The 20,588-nt window shown below is 41.2% G+C and overlaps 1 protein-coding gene across 1 annotated transcript; it reads left to right on the top strand.

The window, feature by feature from the left end:
* Positions 1-1,483: 1,483 nt before the first annotated feature.
* Positions 1,484-19,560, top strand: LOC310783285 (prominin-2-like). Its single transcript, XM_083644111.1, has 23 exons — positions 1,484-1,820; positions 3,007-3,053; positions 4,548-4,750; positions 5,436-5,556; positions 6,878-6,941; positions 7,031-7,120; positions 7,367-7,551; positions 7,665-7,733; positions 7,977-8,040; positions 8,181-8,331; positions 9,266-9,424; positions 9,533-9,656; positions 9,900-10,090; positions 10,226-10,310; positions 10,543-10,689; positions 11,497-11,568; positions 11,905-11,994; positions 12,137-12,190; positions 14,065-14,145; positions 14,243-14,311; positions 15,130-15,219; positions 16,048-16,163; positions 16,736-19,560. The coding sequence occupies exons 1-23, from the start codon at positions 1,580-1,582 to the stop codon at positions 16,896-16,898; spliced, it is 2,676 nt and encodes an 891-aa protein (XP_083500237.1). The 5' UTR covers positions 1,484-1,579; the 3' UTR covers positions 16,899-19,560.
* Positions 19,561-20,588: the final 1,028 nt, after the last annotated feature.

The raw sequence follows: 20,588 nt of genomic DNA, 5'->3' as shown, positions 1-20,588 counted from the left end.
TCAAGCTAGCGACAAAATCACTTCCGGTTGTAATTTTCACAATAACACACTCATTCGAGCATAAACAGGAATTATGTAAATGCATAAAATAATCGTTGATTTTCATTCATTCACTTATTTATACCAAAACAAAACAAACACACACACACACACACACACACACACACACACACACACACACACACACACACACAATGAACTAGGGCTAGGCCTACCACAACAGACAACTTGGAAGGATGTCTTTTATGGTATCACTTCGAAAAAGTAGATTAATAGAATAAGGTAGCCTACCAGTCAGCTGTGCTTGCTTACTTTACAGCTACAGTCCAATCGAATCTATTGTTATAGTTTTTTCTGTATAGTGTTCACCCAGTAGCATACTAACTTTCATTCAAGTGACAAATGTTATGCTTTTATTTTGAATGCAAATCGCATAATTTCCGATCTTATTCTGAGTATTGTAGTTTGACGCAGCTCGCATTGTGGTCTCGCTGTGCCTTTCGTGCGCCACTTCTCTGTAGTTTTTGATGAGAATGTCTAGCATTAATCTAGGGGAGGCCAACAGCTATGGTGGACTACAAGACCCAAAACATATGAGGTAAGACCAGACAGAGTGCATCTCTCAGCTTTATAACTCTTGATTTAAGACTAGAGTGATAATTTAGCTATAGGCCTACCTAGCTATATTCTTTGTTTCTGTGATGAGACGGCTCCATTTATTAAGAAACAAACAAACAAAAAATCTCACCTGCAGTAGGCTAGCCTTAACTAGTTCAGAATGTGTTTTAAGATAGCCTACCGATATATTTCAGAAATCTTTTTTTTTTTTTAAGTAAAAAGCGACTCATTTAATATTTGGTCAATGGCAAATCATCTTCTTAGGCTAGTTGACAACATATACCATACTGTTTGACATGTTTTTGTATCTTTTGGAAACATAACCGTGTACCTCAACTCAGCCTAATCCAAGGCAAGTGTAAAATTATTGCCATGAAATTGAGTCCAGAGGTGGCAATTCTTTTTTCCCCTTTCTTTCTTTAGACAAATATATTCTCAGTAAATTAATTCTTGTAGTTACTATATATATATATATATATATATATATATATATATATATATATATATATATATATATATATATATATATATATATATATATATATATAATGTTGTTTAGATGTTTATCTATGATGTTTTGCACATGTTTTGTGGTATTCTTCCTGGTTCAACATGGCAGCCAATCATGTTAGGCATGCAGTTATCAGTTGCACCTGCACTTGTACACTGCAGCTGCAGTACATCTTTGTCATCATCGTTGATCCCCATGATTAGCCATGCTTTTCTTCGCGAGTGAAAAGTCCTGTCAGGTGACGCAACGTCACAGTACTGAGCTGTAACTGGTTCCCAAGTTCAACACCCCGTCCAGGTATGCTTTTTAACACTCTGCCACATGCACCTATGTCATAATGACAGGCACGGTCAGGGTAGGTGAGGACAGTGTGGAGGAGTTGACTGATTTCACAGTGCTATAATAATTACATTCCCAGGGCTCTCAGTGGGGGCCTGAGTGCATACAGCGATGTGGCTCCTGCTCGGCAGATTGCTCTGGGTTTCTGGGTTTCTACTCGGTGCTGCTTGGGCATCGGCACAGCACTGCCCCGGTGGTGATGATGATGGCGGTGGCGCCCAGCCCTTTGTTGCCTTCACCCAGCCCGTGCCGCGTCAGGTGCTGGGGCCCGGGCCCAGGGATGGCCTACGCCCCCTGTACGGCTTCGCCCGGGCCTTTCTCAAGGCGGTGCAGCCAAATCCTTTCCCTGAATGTAAGTGACAATAACTTACTCTTGACGTCTCATGTCTTTTTTTACCCTGACTTGTCTTGGGCTTGTGTCTTTTTTTTTTACTTGTCTCGGACTTGTACCTCAAACCTCTGTGCATCAGTTGGACAATTCCTATGCTTGAATACAGAGCTCCTGCAAATCTCTGTTGATCATTAAGAGATTCATTATTTGGACAGATATACACTGTTTATTCACTATTTTGGAATAGGAATAGGACTTGATTCCCTCTAGTCTCGGTCATGACTTAGTCTTGACCCCCTTTGGACCTCCTCTTCGAATTGACTTGGACTCCACTAAGGTGGAGTTGACTGCATCCTTAATAAGAGCTGTTTTCACTATTGATACTTACTGGTTGTATCTGCTGGGAATGTATATTAAATTCATAACAGATTTCTGGGAATTCCGCCCCATCATAACTTTTTACTCCATTCTTCACAACGGCTATTTCCTCATTTCTCAATCAGTAGGAACAACGGGTAGGGCAAGGAATACCCACACTTTTCCATGCCGAGGCCCCCCAAATAACATTAGCCTTTGGCCGCGGCTCCCCTATTGCAAGATGTCTTTAAGAACACATCACATCCATACAATCTCAGAATATAGTTCCTTACTTTTATTAATGTAATAACCTAATCATTACATTTGTATCTCAAATTTCTTCTTATTTATTCATATTCAATATAGCTGTTTTCCATTATATTATATTTCCAGACTATTACCCACATCAGGGGGAAAATGACAATGAATGTGATGACGTTTTGACTGGCAGGCAATTAAACAGATGGGCATGGCAAATATGATTTTTTTTAATGTGAAAGGAAAGGATTCGATTATATTTGTTAATACTATGTATAAAATATAGTAAAAAAGATATTTAATTATACGGTAGTATTAATAAATATAACCAAATCATTTCCTTTCCCATAAAGATGTTTTTTAAGCATTTCTATTAATTTGCTGAGGACCCCTAGTGCCCCTTGGCGGCCTCCCAGGGGGCCCCGCCCCCCACTTTTGAAAACCACTGAGGTAGGCTACAGTGTACTGGAGACACTAGGAAGATACAGGGGATATCTTCCTCCTCCCAATCATGAGAGAAGTTATCCTCTCATTATACAGACTACAATTATTCCAAAATAATAGAAATGTATTCTGTTTCTTTTTATTTCAGCTATTGTATCCAAAGCCTTGAAGAATGAACAGCAAGACATTCCTAAGGTATGCAAAATTGCCATGGTTGTAGCTTTGTGTTATATATCGATATTCATGTTAAGGTCAGTGGAAAAAATGTGAGTCATCCCCAAAGTCACGTGGGCACGGTGGCCCAGTGGCATCGCTGTCACCTCACAGCAAGAGGGCATCATGGGTTCAATTCCCGCCTGGGGTGCTGAGGGTGTGTCCCCATCCCCATGTCCTCAGTGCCTACTGCCCAGGTGGGCTTGTCAAAAGGGCCTTTCTGTGTGGAGTTTGCATGTTCTCCCCAGTTTCCCCTGGGGTTTCCTCCAGATAGGAACCCACCGCAAAAAAACTAGAGTAATGTATTTGACAAGGCGTGAAAGTGTTTTTTAAGTGATTGTTCACTTCTTGGAAACAATGACTTGATTTTCTTGTCAGACTGATGCACCATTGCAATCTTGTCATCTCGGTGGATCATTTCCTTGTCACTCTAGTCCTTATGAAACAGATTGAAACAAACAGCAATGTCTTGGTCTGAAGTCTTTCATTGTGCACAGTGCACAGCGGTAAACAGTAGCAAGTCTAACAAGTCGCTTTCATTCATAACTCTTATTTTAACAGTTGCTGCAAGTTAGTTATACTGTGTGTAGCCTATACTTAACATAGCGTGCAGAGGGCTCTTGTCTTTGACACGGCGTGAACTAAAGTAAACTGTTTGTCTCCTTCATCTTAACAGTGACTTGAGTTTATTGAGTGATGGATGGATGAATCGTAGCAATCCTATCATATCTGTGGATCGTTTCCTTGTCACTCTGCTTCTTATGAAACTGATCTTCCACTGAACAGTACACACACTGTATTTATACACAGCCTAGAATGCATCGACACAATATGGACCCTTTTCACGGGGGCCATTTTGTGTCGAAAAGGCAGGGTAAACACAGATGCAAGCAAAACACTAATGAGGGTGTCAAACTTCCAATCATGGAAGTTGGAACCCTCGTTACTGCTTTGCTTGCACCTGTGTTTACCCTGCCTTTTTGACACAAAAAATGGCCCCCGTGAAAAGGGTCTATTGGACAACACAGATTATTCATGTCAAGCACTTTTCAAAACAAAGTTAAAACTACAATGATGCAACTTTTTCCCACATTGAGGCAGGAAGTGTAGGCCTGCTCCCACTCTTTGAAACTATAACTATAAAGTGCTATGAGGAAACTAACAAATCCAAAATACTTGGATTGGCAACTGATGGATTAAATAAGTCAAAAAGGTCGGGTTACGGTTTATTACGATTGTTATCACCCCCTCTAAATATCATATATCGAAATATAAATGGAAGATTAATCATCCAAAGTCCTTATCTCACCAACATCCTCTGGTTAATTTTTGTTCTAACTAGATGTCGTCCTCTCCTGTTGGTGCATTCCAGTATCACGCGGCTAGCATGACTCTGCACTGGTGCTAGGGGAAACTTGAGTGTATATGGATGGAGTCTGCGCGGTCACAATGTACCTGTGTGTTTTGTGTGAACAGCTGGTGCGCTACGAGGCAGGATACCTGGTGTGTCTGGTCCTGGCTGTGCTCTACTTGCTGTCCGTGCCAATAGCGGTGGGAGTTTTGCTGCGGCAGCATTTTCACAGCAGATCGGCGCGCCTCACCAGCCCCTCATCGACATCACGTTACTATAACGACATCATGGTGTCAGGATGCCTCATTCTCATCACACTGCTGCTCCTGTAAGCAATTATGATTACCATTACTGTATTATCCACATTTCACAATTCACTTCACTTCATTTAATTTACTGTATTGGCACGACTGTTTAGCAGAAACAATATTGACAAAGCAGTAGCCAATGATCAAACGAACAACAAAAGTTCATCCATTCAAACCATAATGAGTTGATAAATTATTTGGTGTGGAAAAGAATATATGCCAATGCTAAATACAAATATCTATAATAATCTATTTTATATCAAATCTGAGTTCAGTGTTCGGCCACAGCTATGCAGTTTTACATGCCATCGGGCTGAAACCTTCAGGGTGTGTAAAGGGCACCCGTGCGGGTGACCTGACGGAGACAGATTTTTTAATTAGGCTAATTAGCTAATGATGTGATGTCATCACTGATGCAATAACATTTAGTGAGCAACACACACACACACCCGCGCGCGCGCCAATAGGGCAGGCGAGGCCGCCGAGATACTGTAAAACAGTTCCGAAATTCAGAACAGAGAGTGAGATGACGTGGCAAAGCGCCACAGGTCAGATTCGAACCCGGGCCCGGCCGCGGGAATGACTATGCCTTTGTGGTACGCAGGTGAGCGCATACCACATTTTAGGACGAAGCTCACCACTATTAGAGGATAGAAAGGTCCCCTCTTTCATTCATTCATTCATTCATATGGGTGTTGATTGCAGGATCGGGGTGATTCTGGCTTTCACCACCAACAACAGAACCAGAGCCAACATGGCACCCAGCCTCCACCATCTAGACGCCAACGTCGGCATCATGGGGGACAGTCTACAATCAATTCCTCAGGTCTGACTGACGCAACAAAACACCTCCAACAACACCTCCACCTCATTAAGCAATGTCATTGGTTTATTTTGAATTTGTTATACTTACAAGCGGTACGCTTAATGAGAGTGTGAATGTCTTTTGAGTATGACTGAATGCTGATCACTCATATAATATGAACCCATTCAGCGCTGTATCAGTTTATAATCACCTACCGAATTTCCTCAAGGGGACAATTTAATTAGCCTTGTTCATAACCTTAATGTGACTATAAGCTTCACTTTGTCTTATGAGGGGATTTGGAAACTTACCTTCGAACCCGGGCCCGGCCGCGGGAATGACTATGCCTTTGTGGTACGCAGGTGAGCGCATACCACATTTTAGGACGAAGCTCACCGCTCAAACTTTCTGAAACTCAACTGTGACAAATCCGAAATCATCATCATTGGCCCAAATTCCCTCACCCGCTCCACCCAGGATTTCTCTGTCAACATTGACGGCTCCACTGTCACCCCCTCCACCCACGTCCGCAACCTTGGAATCATTCTCGACCCCACCCTCTCCTTCATCCCGCATGTCAACCAGATCACCAAATCCGCCTTCTTCCACCTCAGGAACATTGCCTGTCTACGCCCCTCACTATCCTTCTCTGCTGCCGAAACACTGACTCACGCTTTCATCACATCCCGACTGGACTACTGCAACAGCATTCTATACGGCACACCCACCAAAACCCTCCAAAAACTCCAATACGTCCAAAACTCCGCTGCCCGCATGCTCACCTCCACCTGCCGCTCCGACCACATCACCCCCATCCTCCATGATCTCCACTGGCTCCCCATCACGTACAGGATTCAATTCAAATTATTACTCATCACCTTCAAAGCCCTCAACAACCTGGCCCCCTCCTATCTCTCTGACCTCCTTCACCTCCACACGCCTACCTGTCGCCTCAGGTCCGCAGATGCTAACCTCCTCCAAACCACCAGAACGAAGCTCCGGACCTGGGGCGACAGGGCCTTCGCTGCAGCTGCCCCCACCCTCTGGAACGCCCTCCCCAGCCATATCCATCAAGCAGACACTCTGTCATAATTTAAACACGCCCTCAAAACCCACCTTTTCACCCTTGCTTTCAACCCATGAACTCCTTCCTCTCTCACCTTTTATTTATTTTCTTTATTTTTCTTCTCTATTCTTAAGTTATGGTATTATATTGTTTTGTATTGTGAAGCGTCTTTGAGCATTTGGAAAAGCGCTATATAAATCCGATGTATTATTATTATTATTATTCATGGATACAGGCCCTGTACTAGTGATGTCACTTGTTTTACTGTCTTTGCAGAGAATGGAAGCCATCATGGAACAGTACAACATTCCCAAATCAGAAATCACAAAAACAATCCACGGTGAGGGTGACTGCTTCATAGATTTCTGATATTTTCTCAACATTTACGTTTTGATATATTAAAGAATCGACATTCTGTTGCACCTTCAGAGGCTGATGATGCCGTCAGGGCGACAATAGTGGCGTCTTTCAGCAGTGAGGTGCAGGAGGCTCTGAGGGATTTGTCCTCTGCTGTTAAAGGTGTGTTAAGGTGTGACCGACCGACGAGCTTTTGTTGCACACATACAGCACATGTTGATGTGATTATGTCATGCAATGATGCACAGTTTCATTTATAGTTGTCTTATGGGCGTGGCTGCGTCTCTCTGGCGTGCTTTTAGCTGCCATGTACAACCAGGTAGAGTTTGAAATAAGCTGCACAGCAAAGCAACCGGTATTGGTGGTTGCACTTGCGAGTTGTACCTCTGTCTCTGTAACCCCCAACAGATGCTATTGGAACCACTGATAACCTGAATACAATTGAGACAAGAAGACGGTCTGTGCAGAGCAGACACAGAGTCCTGCAGACAGCCCTGGGCCAGCTACATACCCGACTGGACACTCTAAAGTACTGTCGCGACTGTGATGTTCCTGACTCCACTGACCTGGAGACGGATGCTGACTATACACTGGTATTCCATTAGATGTGTTCTGGGCAACATTGCAATGCACACATTAAAGTCTCCACACAGATATATTTTAATATAATTAGTACAGAATCGAGTCAGTCGTTTTGTCATTTCAGATCCAAAGTGTTCAGGACAAACTGGATTCAATGCCCCCCAGACGTGAGCTTGAAGGCCTTGTTGAACAAGTAAGCATGATTGGTAATGAGGCAGTAGCCTAAAGTGTGATGGAGATTTTGATGAGAAAACAAACACAAGATAAGAGGAAACGGTAATGATCCTAAGGGCAAGTGGAATTGTTACAGGCGGACATACGTAGATTCTTGCTGATCCAGGATTTGTAATTGATGTAGCCATGTAGCCAGAGGGGGTATGTGATTTGTTTTTACCCCAAAATGCATGAAAACATGATCAAATCAAATCTGCTTCAGGGTAACTCCACCTTCCGGGGTATTCCTCAGTTTTGCTCTGACCAAATTGCACCGACTACTACGGGTGAGATGGACACTCATTCTACACTTTCTAACATCATACACAGAAGTGTTGCCTCTCGTTTCTGTTTTCTTCATTCTCTTTCTCTCTGCCTCGTTCCGTCTGTGACTTTCTGTGTGTTTATGTGACTTGTCTTCCACCAGCTCTCATATTGGAGCTGAATAAGACCCAGGAGTCACTGATGAACACCAGTCAGAGTTTTCCCTCCCTGCGATCTTTCACCCACTTCGTGTCCCGGCTGAGAACCTCCATCCGGCGCTTTGAAGGACCGATAGACTACTATGATTACATCAGGTAGCTTCGGGTCTATCACATCTCTCCAAAGACAGATACACACTCTACTCTCTCTCCCATGGCAACAGAAAGCAGATGGAAAATTAGTTCATCTGCTTTCTGCTGCGATGGAAGGGAACCAATCAGAGGAAGAGAGTGGGTCACTACCATACATATCTATCATAAATAACTGATGCCACGCTATTGTAAATGGCTGTGAAGTACAGTAGGTAATTTGACAGGGCACTTCAACATTTCTATAAAATAAATCTCAATTGCGCCCTTATTGCTACTGTACGCTGCCGTGCCAGTGGTTAACCCTTTGCGTGCCAGAGGTGGCACCCGTGCCATAGGTTGCTGACCCCTGGTCTAAGGAGAAAATGAATGGGAAACTCACTTCCGGGGCAAGAGATGTCACGTGACTGTTCAGCTCTATTCACTCTGCTAAACAGCCTCGTCCTGCATTAGAAAAGCACACAGTTAAAACAACCAAAGAACTAATGGAACAACGTCCGAGCATCAGGGAGAAGAAAACAACCGAATTTGTTTCTGAGTCTGTTATTTCTGTAGAACAGACTGCTGCTATGTAGCCCATAACAGACTGCACAGCGTTCTGTAAGTTAATTTAAAAATCTAGGCTAGGGGCCGTCTACCAGGCTGATGTGTGCGCAGATAAATAAATAAATAATATAGATAAAGGACAGATGCCAGAGTTGCCAGACGGCCTGTACAGTAGGCTATAATCAAACAGGTCATCACTGATCTCTTATCAATTACATGACATGAGACTACTGTTGTGAAGGTGCACACCAAGCAGGCATACCAATGTGTTGTTTTTCAACATGTATTTATCTCGCACTTATCCTGCATCTAAATTCCAAACTCCAACCAGTACGGCTGGTAGGAAATGTGATGTCTTTCTTATTGGCAGTGTGTCGTCTGGCTCCCTCTATAGGTGGGCGGTGGCAGTTACACTGTGCTTTGTGATGCTGGTGATAGTGCTACTGATGGTGGCTGCTCTGTCCATGGGACTGCCTGTGCTTTTCAACCCGGCGATATACTCCTCTTTCCCAAATGCAAGACTGGAACGGACAGCACTCGGCTTATTCCAAGCGTAAGTAGCTCAACCCCGACATGGTGATTTTCTCTTCCTGCTGAGAGATAGTCAATCCAATAACAGTTCCTGAGTCTTTTGTGTGTGTGTGTTAATTTCCATCCACAGTTCTATGATTTTGAGCGGTGCCTTCTCTTGGCTTTTCATCATCTTGGTCTTTGTCACTCTGTTCTTGGGAGGAAATGTGTACACCCTGGGTTGCCAGAGTTTCACCAGTGGCCAACTTTTTACAGTAAGAACTCAGCAATCAGTCATAGAGAGACTTGTTTCAACTTACTTGCATTTACTTGAATTACAAAAAATTTGTTAATAAAAAAAAAAAAGTAAACAAGACTGAATGATCAAGTGTGCAATAAATCTACCGTTTTTTTTTTCTTGTCTTTTATAATTGTTCATTTTTGTAAAGTCTTTAGATACAGGTTTGTGATTTAGGGCTATATAAATAAACAAATTTGAACTTGCTTGTCCTACACAGTTCCTCGACCATCAGGAGCACATTTTCACCGGTCTCAATGTCAGTCAAGGAAACCAGACTGCTGTCAGTCAAGGAAACCAGACTGCTGTCAGTCAGGGAAACCAGACTGCTGTCAGTCAGGGAAACCAGACTGCTGTCAGTCAAGGAAACGCCACTGCACAAGTTCACCCCCGCATGTCAACCATCTACCAGTAAGTCCTCCATTACTGTACCAATAACAAGATAGTCCCACCACAAATGATTCCCAGCTCAAGCAATGTCAATCATTCATCAATATTGTGTCTCGGACGCTCTGTTTCTGCACCGTCACTGTTCCTGTTGTCCAGAGGCTGTATGAGAGGAAGCTCCATCTTTCACAGCATAAACATGAATCAGCAGTTTGACCTGGAAGACTTCCTCAATTCCACCAAGGTGCGGGTCTAATTGTTACATTTATAAACATTAAATATATTTTTGCAAAGCACTTTTTAAAACATAAGCTACAAACGGCTATAACTGTCAAATAAAAGCATGACATCGATCTCATCAAATATCTTTAACTAAATAAGTAAAAACAAGACGCCACCAGAATAATAATGTTTTCATAGCGCATATGAATATGAACTGTACTGTTAGCTGAGAAGAACCTGTGCATCCATTCTAGTACCTGGAAGGCTTCAGGGAGATGGTTGGAGACATGAAGGTCAACATCAACGACTCTAAGCTGCTGTCTGATAGAGACAGACGAGGCCTGTTGGACTTCAGAAATATCGACTTGGAAAGCTACAGCTATGACATGATGCTGCAGCTGGTATAATAAAAACACACACCTCTCTGTCTCCCTGTCTCTTTTGCAGTCTGGTCGGCAGAATAAAACGTTCGCATTGTATGTTTCTTCAATCCGGACATGTAGAATATCAATGTTTCTGAACCGAAAATATGTTGCATATCAACATTTCCAGATAGGTTTTAACATTACAGTCTGCTATTGAAATAGCGCGTGGCTAATAAGGGTGTTGTGCTCGGGGTGGGTGGAGGGCGTAGACACTTAGCTTTCACACCGGAGGGCCGTGTTCGCGTGTGTTCAAAGTCTACATTTATTTTCAAAGTAAGTCACATTTAATGTTTTTGTTATCTGTTGTTTGCCTAACCCAAACCATAATCCAACCTTAGCCAAGTCATTTTATGCCTAAACATAAACAAAGTTGTTAAAGTTGTTTTATCTGCGTTCAACGTTGGCAATGTGGCGAGGTTTTCAATTTAACCGACGGTTTGTTTCAAATTGGCCTTTTTCACAGCAGCCATTTTGCATCTTAAAGGCGGGGTAAACACAGGTGCAACCAAAACATTAACGAGAGCCCCAGCACTGGAACACCTAATGGATTGGATGTTGGAAACCCTCATTAATGTTTTGGTTGCACTTGTGTTTACCCTGCCTTTTAGACACAAAATGGCTGCTGTGGAAAAAAGCCATTTAGTGTGTGTGTGTGTGTGTGTGTGTGTGTGTGTGTGTGTGTGTGTGTGTGTGTGTGTGTGTGTGTGTGTGTGTGTGCGCGTGCGTGTGAGAGTCTCCATTCCTTTTAATCAAGGATTTGCATTTCACTCTCTTCCTTCACAGCTCAGCAAGCCAGTGGTGAAGCGAAATCTTTCTGCTTTGGCCGAAGAGCTAGACGAGAAGGCAGAGCTGCCTGTAAGTGTTTGTCTGACAGAGTCGCTTAAGAAATAGTGTACATATAGTGGTGGTGGCCAATGGAAAACCACAGCGGATGACTACACGTTAACCTGAAATAGTTCTGAAAATGATCTTGGCTACATCTGTACTGAGTTCGTGTTTATTTTTGAATTGTATAGTTAGTGCTCTCAGTCAACAACATACTGTATGCTAAGTGTTAGCATGGAACACCGGAGCCAATGATCATCACTTAACAAGTCAGTTTCCCAAGACTTGGTATATTTCTTTAAAATAAAATTACAAATCCTAAAATTACAGTAAAGTCATTGACAGCATTTACATCTATTCTGGCAGGAGAACGCAAACATCACGGCCGACTTACATCACGACGCAGCAACTAGCAGATCTCTGCACAACCTTGTGAGACAGCAGAGAGCTGATGCAGTATGTTCCTCACGTCAAGTCCAATTTACACACAAAGACCAAAACTGTAATACTGAGACGTTTCTGCTTCTCTCATGGGAATTTCTCTTTCTAATGTCAAAATGTGGGCTTTGTCTGTCTGCATGTCTTTTGATCACTTCAGGCCAACATGACTGCAAGTGTCAAGGCCTTGAGGGACATAAGCCGAACTTACAAGGTACAGTACACACAATCTGCTTACACATTTCTGTTGCATGTGTGTGTGTGTGTGTGTGTGTGTGTGTGTGTGTGTGTGTGTGTGTGTGTGCGTGTGCGTGCGTGTCACAGTTTACCTTTTATAGCCTACTTGTTTCACTCTACTACTCTACAATTCTACTAGTCTACTCTACTCAACTTTCCAAGCTGCGCTTTTGACTAATTTCGCACATTTTAAAACTGTGACAGTTCACACAACTTTAACACTACATACATACATACATACATACAGTATATTACTTTAGAACACGGCTCTCTTGAATACTCGATTCTGATTGGTCAATCAACAAGATTCACCGGTCATTATTTCTCGACAACCGACCGCTGCTCTGCCACACCTGGATTAATCAGTTGATAAGAGCCTTTTGTCAGCAAGACACTACTAATTAGGCCAACCAGTTGCAGCTGTGGTGTCTTGTGTGCCAATTATGAATGAAACCGCTTTGTCGTTGAAAACGCTATTAAAAAATCTATTTGAATAATTATTTTTGTCAGATTATTGAATGATTTAGTTGTAGGCCGTGTTCTAAGCGGGATAATGGATAGTGAGCCGGTGATTACTGGAAATAATGACCTTCAGGTGAATGATTAAGCCCTCTGCTGCGCGTCGGGCTCAATATCACCTGTCGGTCATTATTTCGCCAGTATCACCGGCTCACTATCCATTATCCCTTACGTATACACTACATACATACAGTATATTACTGTATACCCACTACATACATACAGTATATTACTGTAAACACACTACATACATACAGTATATTACTGTATACACACTACACACATACCGTATATTACTGTATACACACTGCATACATACAGTATATTACTGTATACACACTGCATACATACAGTACATTACCGTAAACACACACATACATACAGTACATTACCGTAAACACACACATACATACAGTACATTACCGTAAACACACACATACATACAGTATATAACCGTAAACACACACATACATACAGTACATTACCGTAAACACACACATACATACAGTACATTACCGTAAACACACACATACATACAGTACATTACCGTAAACACACACATACATACAGTACCTTACCGTAAACACACACATACATACAGTATATTACCGTAAACACACACATACATACAGTATATTACCGTAAACACACACATACATACAGTACATTACCGTAAACACACACATACATACAGTACCTTACCGTAAACACACACATACATACAGTATATTACCGTAAACACACACATACATACAGTATATTACCGTAAACACACACATACATACAGTACATTACCGTAAACACACACATACATACAGTACCTTACCGTAAACACACACATACATACAGTATATTACCGTAAACACACACATACATACAGTATATTACCGTAAACACACACATACATACAGTACATTACCGTAAACACACACATACATACAGTACATTACCGTAAACACACCACATACATACAGTATATTACTGTATACACACTACATACAGTACATACAGTATATTACTGTATACACACTACATACTGTACATACACACATACATACAGTGTATATTACTGTATACATCAAACCCTCCAGCTAATTGCTCTGTCACAATGTCAAAGCAATGCGATGTAGGCTATAGTTTTTGAGATATTGTTTGTTTGACACTAATGTTCCACTATTTCCAGTTAAATAGAGGGCCTATTGTTTCAAATATTGGTCCTCAAGATGGTGCTGCAACAGTTGTGTGATGTCAACAGAAATCTCTGCATATCAAAGACAATCACTTGTTGTGTGTCGTGTGTTGGTTGGAAACTCATTTCTTTCACGCCTACAGGCTAATGTTGACAAAACGCTGCATGGTTTCACGCAAACTGAAGCTGCCATGCAGGCTCAGGTCCCATACGTTGTAGCAAACGTAAGAAAAATATTCTTTATTGTCAACACTGATCATCAATTCATGAATGTGAATGATTGTCCTGGAGAAATAAGCTCATGTCTCAGCCTCTCCCCAGGTCTTCAGGTGCACCTTGGAGAAAGCGGAGCGATGCCTGCTGCGCTACCTGGACTGGGTCCGTCATGCGGTGGGTGAAGTGTAGCCACACAGACCACAACACAATAATTTAGAACCCGACCGATACTGGATTTTTGAGGCCGATGCCGATATTAGGGAGTAAAAAAATGCCGATATGGATATATCGGCCAATATTCTTATATTCTATACTGTATACACATTATATTGATCCCTCAAATATCAAACACTTGACAAAGATATGACTTGACATGACTTGAGATATGTCATGTAGGCAGGATATTTTACAGCTTATCAATCAACTTTATTGTCCAAAATGACATCTATGCAATGAAACGGTAAACTACACTGGGAATTTAATAAGTATAAATAACTAGAAATACAAAAACACAAATGGAGCAAATATAAAATATAGCTTGAGTTAAGAAAAAAGATCAATTATACACAACATGTTGTCTATAACTTAAAAAACACAAAATAAAAAGATATCGGCAATATCGGCCAACATATTGGCCGATATCGATATATCTGTTATCGGCAAATATCGTTTGACAATATCGGTGGACTGATATATCGGTCGGGACAATGTAGCACTAATTTGTACAGTAACAAAAACTGTTGAGACGATTTGTAATGATTGTAGGCACTCTCTATGTATGCTACGCTCCAAAGATGTTAGCATTTAAATAGCAAGGTGTTTAGTTTAGTACAAAGAGCTTTTGAGGTGAATGTCTTCTATGCTTTTTAGACAATGATAAATGTGTTTACATTTATCATTGTCTAAAAAGCATATGTGTGTATGACTTAAAGTGGATTAATTACTGCTTCTGAAATGTTTTTATCAACTGTTGTCTCTATTCTTGTTTGTAGATCTTGGATGAGGTTATGGGTTGCCATTGGCTTGTAAGATCTGTGGAAAATGTGTACACTGCAATATGCCTAAATGTGATCGACCCATGGGTGAGTGAGACATCTTCATGACATGATTTACATTGCAGGGATGTCGCTTTTTTGGCAATGGGCCCAACAGTAAAATAAGCTTCAGTTTACTCAATATCATTGAGTAATAATTACAGGTAGCAAAGCTACAACACATCCTCATACTGAAATGACAGATTAAGCCGATTTCCAATGCCTCCCAAAACGACATACGAAACGGTGCGTGCAGGTGATACGCCTCGCAAGTGGCACAGTTAATTTGAAACACGTCATTTTGGTTATGTTTAAATGTTAATTACGGTATGTTTAGGCAACTAAAACAACTTGGTCGGTTATGGTTTGGGTTATGGTTAAAAACGGAAGACATCAGGAGGCGAACCGAGTCTCGTTACTAGGAAATTGAAAGATGAGAAAGTTACCACTTGTCAGCAAGCTATTTTAATATCAGACCGTAGTTAGGTTAAAGAGTGTCAGAGGTCGCCGCTACTTCCTGGTTACAGCTCCTGACTCTGGCGTATGCCAGAATCATTTTAATATCCTTGAAAATCGACCAATGTTGTCATTTTCCTTGCGAGGATGGCCTGGAAAGTGCAAGGGTCAAGGGTCAATGTCCCAGCAGCCTGGCAATAGCTTTAACCAAATATTTGTGTGCAGCCTACTGGGCAAAGAAATAATAAAAATGGAGAAAGGATCATATTAGTTCAAATAAAGAACATGGGGGAGGGTGTGTGACTCACAGCAATGCTAATAGCAAATTGTCTATCAGGGGTTCTAAATATGGTTGAGTCTTTAGACTAGGTCAGTAGCACCGTGACCTCACTGAGTATGTCTTGGTCTCTGTTTGTGCAGAATGCCTTCTGGCTGTGTTTGGGATGGTGCTGTGTGTTTCTGCTTCCTGAATTACTCCTTGGCATCTACGTAGTGAGACGTGTGAGACCAAACCCACAAACGGCAACATTCATCGGGTGAGAGCAACTTTCACGGATTTGACCAAAAAAATATAATTTCCTGTTTAATCCGGGGGCAAAGCTCATCCTGAATTAAGACTGAACACACAAAGTAACTACATACTGTTATTTTACTGTCTTCTATCTGACACAGAGGGTAAACCCAACTACACTTACAGTAGTTTCACCACCTTTCAAATTGCAGAATACGGTAGTTGTTTTCCTCCTTTTTCGGATTATATAAATCTATATAATCCATAGTAAACAACACAGTAAGTATTATGGAACTAATGTTTTTGCAGTTTTTCTTTGGGGGGGGGGGGAGGCAGAAGAAATGCTTCACTGTGTCTTTATCTCATCTGATATACTAAATATTTATGATATAAATAAATAATGTGCATTGTGGTAAATTCTATTAGATTGCTCTTGTTAAAAACATACATTTATCCAATTTTGAAAATGTGTTTTCTGTGTCCATTTGTGGTGGTTGACCTTGCAGTGATCATCAACTGGAGTCCACAGTTGACTGAACGTTTTAATTTGCCACAACAACTGTCTGTGTGTGACCACACCATCCTGTGTCATTGCAGGAAAGACCCGTTCATCCTGGCTGTTTCTCACCCGGAGAAGAAGCAGCACAAGGAGGAGAAGCTCAAGGAGAAAACCAAGTCCAACATCTATATGACTTTTGAGGAGCTGCACGACATGAACGCCAAAGCTGTCAAAATGAAAAGTCAAGATGAGGACGCCTAGAAAACACTCCAAATGCACAAGTACAGAGTCAAGACCTGTATTAAACTGTAGTAGGGATGATCAAATTCACAGATTTGCATCGGTACAACAGCACAAAGGTTCAAGATGCGATTGTATGCTTAAAAAAGTTGGCATCGGATACAATTTGGGGTGAACTCACGATGCATTGTTTCCATCATCTTTCTTTGCATCTGTAAAATCAGATTTATATTAGTAGAGGCCCTATGCCTTTAAAGAAACAGCATGAATGAGATGCTTACTGAGCTGCAGCAATGGAGATCAAATACCGTAAAACTTCAAATAGTAGCCCGGGCGTTTATTCACCAAACCTTATTTCCAGACCCGCCGTCTATAGGGACCGGCGTTTAATTCTGTTTGCACAGAATTCTTGCTCAGCAAAGATTGGAAAGTATCAAATTGTTTATTTAAACCAGTGATTAATACCCGTGGTTAATAATCACAGGCTGGAAACACAGTCGTTCACTTTGAACCAAACCAAACTGCCACCGTTTCACACAGGAGGTGAATAGCAGTCTTTCTGGCTGAGACCTAACGTTAGCATTTAGCAGCAGCTAACGTTAGCTCAGTAACCAGCTGGTCAGCACTTCAAAATCAGACAATACCAATACATTGTTGCGCAAAAAGCAGACTTAGCAAATGTTTCCAATACATTTCCGGTATAATCCATACTGCCTTTATGATCGCTGTTCCGCTGGCAGAAATGCACTTTTACAACGCCCAACTAACGTTACCGGTAACTTCTCCACCGCTCCCCATGTTGTCCTTATGGAAACCAGTCTAAAACGTTGACTCTGTCCATACTCCGTAGCATCAAACAATGCAGTATGCATACTTAAAACATGTCGGTTATGTAGAAACAAAGCGTAAAACTGTGACAGGGGGGAGAAAGTAGCCTACTCAAATTTCTCCTCTTGCCAAACCAGACTGACTTCAGCCAAAAACATGCACTGCCCACCTCATTACTGTAACTGTGACTGTGAATTCAGTCTGAGCGCAACACAAAAATATACCGTAATGAAAAAATACCCGGTGTCTATTTGGGACCGGCGTTTATTTACCAAAACATGTAGCCAGACCCGGCATCTATTTGGGACTCGGCGTTTATTTTAAGTTTTACGGTATGTAAAGTAAAAGTCGCACTTTTTTTGTTTAAAATTTTTTTTCTTTACTTTTTTCTTGTTAATTTATGATTTGCTGCTAAAGAAATAAAATGAAACTCTCTGTACCATATTGACTTTAGCATAGCATGATTATTTTTGCATCACGTTGAATCGCATCATATCATGCTGAATCGCATTATGTTGAATCGAATCACACTGCATCACAATAGTACATTACTACATTAGTAGTTGTTTGATATCTATCTCTGTTTAATGTATTGGATTGTTGGCAATGCACCGAGATGCGTATATCACATCTGCCTCCATCATGGAGATGCACAGCCCTAAACTGTAGACTATAGACCATACATGGGCAACATACGGCCCGCGGGCCGTATGCGGCCCGCGGGCGCCCCCTGTGTGGCCCGCGATGTAATTGCAAAAAAAAAAAAAAAAAAAAAAAAATTTTTTTTTTTTTTTTTTTTTACAGTGCACTTGAACGCACCATGCAATATACCCGCTGAATAAGTGTCCAAATGTTCATGTCATTCTGGGCAATACTCTTCTGTTATAGCATTTCAGTCTGAAATATGGAATATCTTTCAATAATATTTATGACTAAAAGGCTAAAAGTAATCTCATGTGTAAGAAATGACTGTTCTACATTGAAGTAGAAATTTAAATAATTAACTTGTTGGTTTTGGATTTATTTAGCTTCAAGAGTGCATTTTTGTTCTTGTGTGACCCACAACACAGGCTTTGAGAATCCCGGGCCACTTACTGATACTTATGCTAACCCACTCATATTCCGGTTTATTTCAAGAAAAACATTTCGGCTAGTGGAAATTCTAATTGGCTGGTAACTTTAAAATCTAGCAGCCATATTGGCAGGTGGTGAAAAAAGTTAATTTCAAGCCCTGCAGGGAGAGCAGGTGGTGACATAGGAGTGAGTGAGGAAAAGGATCAAATATTGGTGGTTAAGACTGAATAATGACATCACAATTGTTCATTTAAAATGAGTTATTCCTCTAAACCTGGCTTCAAATGCCCCAAATTTTTCGTGCTGGCGCCGTTCAGCCCTCAGCAAAATCTGGTAGCCAGGACATTTTTTTGTGGCCCTCTCTATCATCAAAGTTGCCCATCCATGGGTTACGGCATGACAATATTTGTTCGGCCCCCGGCAACAATCTGGGTTTCTCATGTGGCCCCCCATGAAAAATAGTTGCCCACCCCTGCTATAGACTGTATAAATGTAGACCCAAGTATGCTAAGATTTTATCATTGGTATCTCTTGTTGGCTGTTTTCTGCAGATTGTCAAGATCAAGTTACGTTTTTTCTTGTAATAGTTTTGACTAATGAACCAAATGATGTTGCTACTGTATATTGTAGAACAAGTAAACGCCACCCATTTGATGAGATTATGTCTCCAGGCGCGCGCGCACACAAATGAGAAGATTATTGCTGTATGGCTTACATGAACAGTAGTCAATCATTACACATTCTGTGATCTTGTAAATGTCTAGCCAGTTCTAAATAAATAAATAAAAAATAAATTCTGAAATTGAAAATGTCCCTATTTGGGAAACACCCTGGAGAGCAGGCAGGGGTCCACATTCACAAAAACCTGAATGTATCAAAAAGTCATAAAACACTAATATCCACTACATTCCTGTGGACAAAGTAGAGCCATGACTGATGACTGACAGGATATTATTTTGTTGATGTGATTAGTTGTCAAAGTCAGCTTAGAGAGAACATTGGTTCTGAACAGTGCTGTTATTATAATCCAGAGCAAATATGAAGCAAAAATGAATGTATGTATGCATGTACCGTATGTACATGTATGTATGTATGTACCGGTATGTATGTATGTATGTATGAATGAATGAATGTATGTATCTGTACAGTATGTATGTTGTACGCACACACGCGGCTTCTTTTTTGCTTCATCTTTGCTCTTGATCATAATAATAAAAATTCTAAGATTAAATGAGGACTCACTTTAGGTCCAGGAGGCGGCAGCATACTGACAGCATATGTTCAAACATTAAACTCAGTCGTGGCTTTTTATGGAAATAGGTGTCAGATGAAGAATCCAAAATAAAGTGTTGCTCTGATTGAAACGGAGTCTGAGAAGATGAGACTAAAAGTAGGTAGCAGACCTGACTTGGTTTCTGTCAAATTATTTTGATCACACCTTTAATCAAGCACATGAGAAAGGCCAGGATGAGTGCACACTGTTCGTGTGAGGAACAGTCTATTTGGATTTTCCACGTCTGGTTGTAAATACTAAAGAAGAATGCAACAGAAGGGATTACAGCCAGATGCCACACACGCTTTGTGACTCCCACTGTACGTACACGTACACATTGTCTGTGGATGATGATTATAACCTACATTCTTGGTTTACTAAGCAGCTTTGAAGAGCCTTTACTAAATTTGACCCGTGAATCTTGCAGACAATAGTCACTGACAGGAAGCGAGAGACCTTGAGCGTAGATGACATTAATCCCAGTCAAATGCCAAAGTATGTTCAGAGACATCCATTTGGTCATTACATTTTTTCGG

This window comes from Poromitra crassiceps (genome assembly GCF_964638095.1).
Source record: "Poromitra crassiceps genome assembly, chromosome: 10".
Lineage (NCBI taxonomy): Eukaryota > Metazoa > Chordata > Actinopteri > Beryciformes > Melamphaidae > Poromitra > Poromitra crassiceps.
This window is presented reverse-complemented; position numbering and strand designations above follow the sequence as displayed.

Excerpts from the sequence above, each read along its gene's own strand:
- LOC310783285 (XM_083644111.1), top strand. The coding sequence starts at position 1,580 with ATGTGGCTCCTGCTCGGCAGATTGCTCTGGGTTTCTGGGTTTCTACTC. Across the intron at positions 9,657-9,899 it reads CCAGTGGCCAACTTTTTACA|TTCCTCGACCATCAGGAGCA; the intron begins GTAAGAACTCAG and ends TGTCCTACACAG. Across the intron at positions 10,091-10,225 it reads CGCATGTCAACCATCTACCA|AGGCTGTATGAGAGGAAGCT; the intron begins GTAAGTCCTCCA and ends CCTGTTGTCCAG.